The sequence below is a fragment of the Homarus americanus genome, unplaced genomic scaffold (genome assembly GCF_018991925.1).
Source record: "Homarus americanus isolate GMGI-L3 unplaced genomic scaffold, GMGI_Hamer_2.0 scaffold40856, whole genome shotgun sequence".
Lineage (NCBI taxonomy): Eukaryota > Metazoa > Arthropoda > Malacostraca > Decapoda > Nephropidae > Homarus > Homarus americanus.
Genome location: NW_024734615.1, coordinates 5,944,194 through 5,952,283, shown reverse-complemented (window position 1 = coordinate 5,952,283; position 8,090 = coordinate 5,944,194). Strand labels below are relative to the sequence as shown.

At 48.1% G+C, this 8,090-nt stretch overlaps 1 protein-coding gene across 1 annotated transcript; it reads right to left on the bottom strand.

The window, feature by feature from the left end:
- Positions 1 to 7,205: 7,205 nt before the first annotated feature.
- On the bottom strand, positions 7,206 to 7,565 carry LOC121870331 (protein ZBED8-like). The gene has a single exon (XM_042372114.1). The coding sequence runs from the start codon at positions 7,563 to 7,565 to the stop codon at positions 7,206 to 7,208; it is 360 nt and encodes a 119-aa protein (XP_042228048.1).
- Positions 7,566 to 8,090: the final 525 nt, after the last annotated feature.

The following is an 8,090-nucleotide window of genomic DNA, read 5'->3' as shown; positions in this document are numbered from 1 at the left end:
ACGTGATCTGCTTCCTCCATCAGTGACGAGGTGGACTGCCTGCCCGCCGTCCTCCCTTCCTCCCCCACCCCACATCCTTACACCTTCCCTCCCTCATTACTTCCGTTCACCCTCACTGGATCTTCCTTTCCTCAAAACACACTCCCTCCCTCCATCACTTCAACCTTACACTTCCTCAGTACAGATTTTACATCCTCCCTCCCACTCCACCCATCCCCTCCCTCTTTCATTACACTCTCCGTCTCTCTACCCTCGCTCCCTCACTCCACACATGACTCCTCTTGTCTCGTCCAAGTGTTGTGGTTTTAGCCTAAAGTTATCTTTTTCCTTCCTATTTGAAATGCATAATAATTATCTTTGTTCAGACTTATTCTTATACCTGGAAATACGTGTTCAACAACTAGGCTACTGTGTTGGTTGGACGGCTGTACCTTTAGGTGTGTCACACAAGTTAACTGGATAGCCATGTCAGTGATATCTCGGCAGGTCATATGATGTAGCTGTGATCATAGTTGGATTCAGCATACATATATATATATATATATATATATATATATATATATATATATATATATATATATATATATATATATATATATATATATATATATATATATATAGGCAAGGAAAAGTGCTTCTGGTGGTGGTCGTCAATACACAGACATCACTTTCTATGAATACAGTATAAATCAATACTTGGTGAAGGCGTTCTCTGCCGCCAGGGCCCGGGCTGGTGGTCTTCTCTCTCTTATATACATATACAGACCCTCAGCTGCATCACCATTTCAATTCCAGGGATGCAATGTCGAAATTTTACTCCTGCTATCCTCCCAGGAAGCCATCATCACTCCGCCGCTCCTCGGAAGATGATCAGTCATCACAAAAAACTACGTGCAACATTAAACTAAACTTGCAGTTAAAGAAACTAAACTTGCATTCCCTAGAAAGACGAAGAGTGCGGGGAGATATGATAGAAGTATTTAAGTGGGTGAAAGGAATCAATAAAGGGGATATAGATAAAGTTCTTATAATATCCGAGCAGGATAGGACTAGGAGCAACGGATTTAAGTTGGATAAGTTTAGGTTTAGGAGGGAGATAGGAAGGAACTGGTTCACAAATAGGGTGGTAGACGAGTGGAACAAGCTTAGCAACTTTGTAGCAAGTGCTGGAACGCTGGAAAGTTTTAAAAGGAGGCTAGATAGATTCATGGATGATAGATAGTGGTAGTAGTTCTCGACAAGAGCTGCCATGCACAGGCCAACCGGCCTATTGCCGACTCCTTATCTTCTTGTGTTCTAAACACAACATTAAGCACAACACTACGCACAACACTACGCGCTATAAAAATATTAGACCACAGAAAAAAATTGCCTAATATATAAAATAAAATTGTAAAGACAAGCCAACGCAACTTTAAACGGAGGTTATCTATCCTAGATATCACAATTACTTAACCACGATAACAAATTGCCAGCATAAACGAAGACTGAAGTTAAAAGTAAAAATGGGTCCCACAGACATGACGGGTGTAGATACAGTACAGTACAGTACAGGACAGGACAGTACAGTACCGTACCGTACAGTACAGCACCTTACAGTACAGTACCGTCCAGTACAGTACAGTACAGTACAGTACAGTCCAGCACCGTCCAGTACAGTACAGTACCGTCCAGTACCGTTCAGTACAGTATAGTCCAGTCCAGTCCAGTCCAGTCCCGTACCGTACCGTACCGTACCGTACAGTACCGTCCAGTACAGCACCTTACAGTACCGTCCAGTACAGCACCTTACAGTACAGTACCGTCCAGTACAGTCCAGTACCGTCCAGTACAGTACCGTCAGTACCGTTCAGTACAGCACCGTCAGTACAGTACCGTCCAGTACAATTACCGGCACCGTCCAGTACAGTACAAATCCCGGTACAGTACAGTACAGTACAGTACAGTACCGTACCGTACAGTACAGTACAGTACAGTACAGTACCGTACAGTATACATTTCCAGTACCGTAGTACAGTCAGTACACAGTACAGTAGTACCGTCCAGTACAGTACACAGCACCGTATAATACAATACCGTCCAGTACAGTACCGTACAGTACAGTCCAGTACCGTACAGTACAGTACAGCACCGTCAGTACAGTACCGTCGGTACAGTACAGTACAGTACAGCACACCGTCCAGTACAGTACCGTCAGTACAGTACCGCAGCACCAGTCACCGTACAGTACAGTACAGCACCGTCCAGTTCAGTACAGTACAGTACAGCACCGTCAGTACAGTACCGTCAGTACAGTACAACAGTACCAGTACCAATCCAGTACAGTACAGTACCGTCAGTACAGTACAGTACCGTCAGTATAGTACAGTACCGTCCAGTACAATCAGTACCGTCAGTACAGTACCACAGTACCAGTACCAGTACCGTCGGTACAGTACCGTACAGTACAGTACAGTCCCGTCAATCACAGTACATTACCGTCCAGTCCAGTACAGTACAGTACTGTACAGTACCAAATCCAGTACAGTACCGTCCAGTACAGTACAGCACCGTATAATACAGTACCGTCGTACAGTACAGTACCGTCCAGTACCGTCAGTACAGTACCATTACAGTACAGTACAGCACCGTCCAGTACATTACCAGTACAGTACAGTACAGTACCGTCCAGTACAGTACAGTACCGTCAAGTACAGTACAGTACCGTACAGTACAGTCCAGTTCACCGTCAGTACTGCAAGTACCGTCAGTACAGCAGTGGTACAGTACCAGTGCCGTCAGTACAGTACCGTCAGTACAGTATTATCAGTACAGTACAGTACAGTACCAGTACCAGTTCAGTACCAGTACAGTACCGTCAGTCACAGTACCATCCAGTACAGTACAGTACAGTACAGCACCGTCCAGTACAGCAGTACAGTACCGTCCAGTACCGTCAGTACAGTACCGTCAGTACAGCAGTACAGCGTACAGCACCGTAGTACAGCACCGTCAGTACAGCACCGTCACAGCACCGTCAGTACAGCACCGTCCACACAGTACCATCCAGTACAGCACCGTCCAGTACAGTACCGTCCAGTACAGTACCACCCAGTACAGTACAGCACCGTCCAGTACAGTACCATCCAGTACAGTACCGTCCAGTACAGCACCGTCCAGTACAGTACCATCCAGTACAGTACCGTCCAGTACAGTACCGTACATACAGTACAGTACAGTATTCTAAACTAAATCTTTGGTACACAAGGAGGCAGCGTGGTCGACACTACTCGACCGTCTTCACTTCCCCATCTTGTAAAAGTTAAATGGGCCTATTTACACTTAAGTGGACTGGAGGTGCCCGGGGATCGTAACACTGATCCATAGGACAGAAGGCGAGCGTTATATCCACTTCACCGCCGCACTCCTATTTTGTTAAGGTCATGTACTGCACTGTAATTATGGCACCAAAAACATATTAAGGCTAATAACAAATTATAATATACAACCATCCATCACATTCATCTCCGACTGTAATGGTCAACCATATGCGTGAGGCTTCCCCTGCTTGTTGTGGAACACGCTAATAATAAACTACAGTACAGTACTCAACACGGCCTTGTCCAACACCGGACAGCGATGTCAGCACCAATCGGACGCTGTTCGTTTCGTACACGTCAAGCTTGGCTAATTCGTACTGATGTAGATCGTTTCGCACGCAAGACTACAATACAAAACAAAAAGATCCTATAACTTATCAATTTACTGTTACTTATCCAAAATTAATAACACATCATATACCCTGTACCAGCAAGTTAGTGATGGAATTACCGACTGGCTCAAATGTGAACCATGATCTCTCTCTCTCTCTGGGGTGTGTGTGTGTGTGTGTGTGTGATTTAAAGGTAAGAAGTGAGGTAGTAACAGGGGAGAGGGTAGAGTAGCATGTCGTGGGGTGGGGGGGTCCACACATTCTACGGGTGAGTCAGTGGCCATCCTCCCTCAACTCCCGCCCAGAGTTTAATAGGCTGGGCTGGTTAGATTTTTTTTACATTGCCCCGGAGGAGGCTAGTTTATTGGGCACCCCCTTACATCCTGTGCAAGGTACAGCGCAGAAGCGTTTACAGTGCCCATCTGGGAAGCATGCGGAGTTCATGCTTGCCTTTATGACTCGTGCATTAAGAGCGTAAAAGCCTGAAGGGTCATGGGTTTTGTCAGCAAGTTACATAAAGTGACAGAATGATGAGTGTGTGGGGGGAAATATCCCGGTACAATTTATCTGTTTATGGCAAAGCGTGGCAGGTCCCTAATAATGACAAGTGCCAGCCATAGGCATTGACAATATTGAGGGACATACCTATTAGTGTGAATGTGATGGCGTGTAAGTCGGTAGTGTCGGCTTCAAGGGGGACGTCCTTCTTGGCGTAGATACGTAGTCCACTAGCATGTCCGCAGAGTGGTCAATTGATGTGGAGAACTGCAGTGGATGGGCCCCAGGTGCCGGCACGCCGGTGGGGGACGGGGGCCGGGGGTGGTGTCCTCGGGTCCATGAGCGTGCGGTGGGTGGACGGGGGCAGCCGGGCACAGGGCAGGCTCGGTGTGGACGCCAGCAGTGGTGCCAGGCGGCGGTGGAGTAGGCCGTGAGCATGAGGGGCACACGAGGGGGGCTACAGGTTGTCAAGCCAGAGAGGGGGTGACTGGGTAGCAGCTGGAGGCAGGGGTAGTCTGTGGGTTGGAGATGGCCGGTACAGAGTGTATCAAAGTCTTTCAATGCGGTTGAGTAAATTCGTGTAAGAGGATATGATCTGTGTCGTGTCACCGGAGGGTTCGTGGGGGGGCACCGGTGGAGGCAAAGGTCTGACAGCGTCTCTGAGTAGAGACGGGGAGGAGGCCCAGTTGTAGTTGAGTTATGAGACGGCCGGGACTGCTGTGTTACAGCCAGGTGAGGCCAGGCAGGGACAGGTGTTGTTGAAGAAGGCTCGGTAGCTGGGGGAGAGGTTGAGATTGTGCAGCCTTCGGGGAGGCTTTTCTCCTGGGACAGACGGACGTTTGGGGCATTGTCGTGAGTCAGCATTGTGCCAGCCACCACAATTACAACACCTGGGGTCAACAACATAGCCCACACCACCCCCAATGAGGTGGTCTTTGATTTTTTGGGCACAGATGGAGGAGTGATGATTACGTGAACAGAAGCGACATCTGGGACGATCACGTCGGCAGCAGGCTGGTTAAGGTGACATAATTAACAATGTGGTGAAGGGGTCCAGTCACCAACACCAGGCAGAGGACAGGCTGATGTAGTAAATGGTGGAGGGGGAGGGGGGTGTCGGTGGTGAGTAATAAGTAACCTTGAGTGGTGAGGAGAGGTGAGGTGCCCATGACCTTGTGCAAGTCTGACGTACCAGCCTATATAAGTCATCGACCACACCTGCCACCATAAGTCATCGACCACACCTGCCACCATAAGTCATCGACCACACCTGCCACCATAAGTCATCGACCACACCTGCCACCATAAGTCATCGACCACACCTGCCACCATAAGTCTCTGACCACCTGCCACCATAAGTCTCATTACCATAGAAGTCTCTGACCACACCTGCCACCATAGAGTCTCATTACACTTTGCCACCATGGGTGTCTCTGACCACCTGCCACCATAAGTCTCTGACCACCTGCCACCATAAGTCTCCCCTGACCACCTGCCACCATAAGTCTCAGGCCACACCTGCCACCCATGAGTCTCTGACCACACCTGCCTATGAAGTCTGACCACACCTGCCACCACTTAAGTCTCTGACCACACCTGCCACCCTATAAGTCTCTGACCACCACCACCAGTCTCTGACCACACCTGCCACCCACTTAAAATTCTCTGACCACACCTGCCACCATAAGTCTCCTGACCACCTGCCACCATAAGTCTCACAGCCACACCTGCCACCACCAAGTCTCTGACCACCTGCCACCATAGAAGTCTCTCTCTCCTGACCACCGCACTGCCACCATAAGTCTCTGACCACACCTGCCACCATAGGTCTCTGACCACACCTGCCACCATAAGTCTCTGACCACACCTGCCTACCATAAGTCTCTGACCACACCTGCCACCATAGGAGTCTCTGACCACCTGCCACCATAGAGTCTCTGACCACACGCCTGCAGTGCCATTTTTTGCACTTACCATAAGTCTCTGACCACCTGCCACCATAAGTCTCTGACCACCTGCCACCATGGTCTCTGACCACACACACACCTGCCACCATAAGTCTCTGACCACACCTGCCACCACAAGTCTCTGACCACACCTGCCACCATAAGTCTCTGACCACACCTGCCACATAGTCTCTGACCACACCTGCCACATAAGTCTCTAGCCACACCTGCACCACATAAGTCTCAGCCACACCTGCCACCATAGTCTCTGACCACACCACCACCCACCACTTAAGTCTCTGACCACACCTGCCACCATAAGTCTCTGACCACACCTGCCACCATAAGTCTCTGACCACACCTGCCACCATAAGTCTCTGACCACACCTGCCACCATAAGTCTCTGACCACACCTGCCACCATAAGTCTCTGACCACACATTTCTTTCCTTGCCTTGTAGTTTGAGATTCAACCTGTTTTGCTGCTCAAATATGTGTGCCAGGTACGCAAGACGTGGCTCCCACAACACCTCGTTGAAGTGACTTAGTAGATCATCCTTCCCTTTCATTTCCAGGAACAACTTAAGTTCTCCCCGAAGTTCAAACACTCGATTCACAACATGACCAGTGGAAAGCCAGCGCACTTTGGAGTAAAAGAGGAGGGTTTCATGCTCTGAATCCGTGCCTCTACAGAGGTTCTGGAAAAGGCGAGAGTTCAAATCTCCTGCTTTCACAAAGTTGACGCATTTTACCACTGCCTCCAGGATCTTGCAAAGGGCATCCGGGAGGGTTTTCGACGCCAGTGCAAAACGATGGATCATACAATGAACCCCTTTGGCATTCGGAGCTACTTCCTTGACGTGCTTCTGTAACCCCGATTTCGATCCCAGCATCGCCGGAGCCCTATCAGTACAGACTCCACAGCAATTTACCCAGGTGATCCCGTTAACTGTGAAGAAAGAAGTCTACTTTTCCATCACATCTAAGGCTGTCGTGGTAGTTTTAAGCTGTGTACAGAACAGATATTCATCCTTGATGTCACGCAAGAAAACATACCTAACAAACGAGTCGCTATGCACAAGAACTCACATCCGTTGACGCGTCCAACTGTATTGCAAACATTCCAGTTGGAGGCGATTTAATCTCCTGTATCATTTGTTCCATGATATCATCTGACATTTCACTGATTCTCCGTTTCAGACGACACTCTGACAAGGAAATCTGCTGAATCTTTCGTTCATTTGCCTCCCCAAGAACCCGCTTGACCATCTTTAAAGCACACGGCTTAATTAAAGTTTCAGCAATCGTGTGGACCTTCTTCTTCTTTGCTATTTCAATGGAAACATCATATGATGCCTCAACTACATTCAAGGACTGTTGTTGGAAAGCACCACTCTCAATCCAGTCTCTGTTTTCCCAAACTCCGTTCATGGCGCTTGAACATACTCGGGGTGGATTGTCGTCAGATGATGCTTCAGCATACTAGGCCTCATGGAATCGTTCCCCAGCACTTTGAAATACAACACACATTGAGGTTTTTCGATGCCATCAGCGAGGATTGATGAAATCCGTAGTTAATGTATTTATCATTATAAGAACATAAGAATGGAGGAAACTGCAGCGGGCCTATTGGCCCATACTAGGCAGTCCCGTTTACACCCAACCCCTATTGCTCATATAAGCATCCAACCTATGTTTGAAGCTATTTAGCGTATTCGAGTTAATGATGATATTTGGTAACTTGTTCCATTCATCCACTACTCTGTTTCCAAACCAGTGTTTATCTATTTCACGCCTAAATCTAAATTTGTCTAATTTAAAACCATTGTTACGAGTTCGCTCCTGGTTGGATAGTTTGAGTACCTTTGTAATGTCCTTTGTTTAGCCCTGACTTCCACTTATACACCTCTATCAGGTCGCCCCTCGCTCTCGTCTCTCAAGGGTGCAAATTAAGAT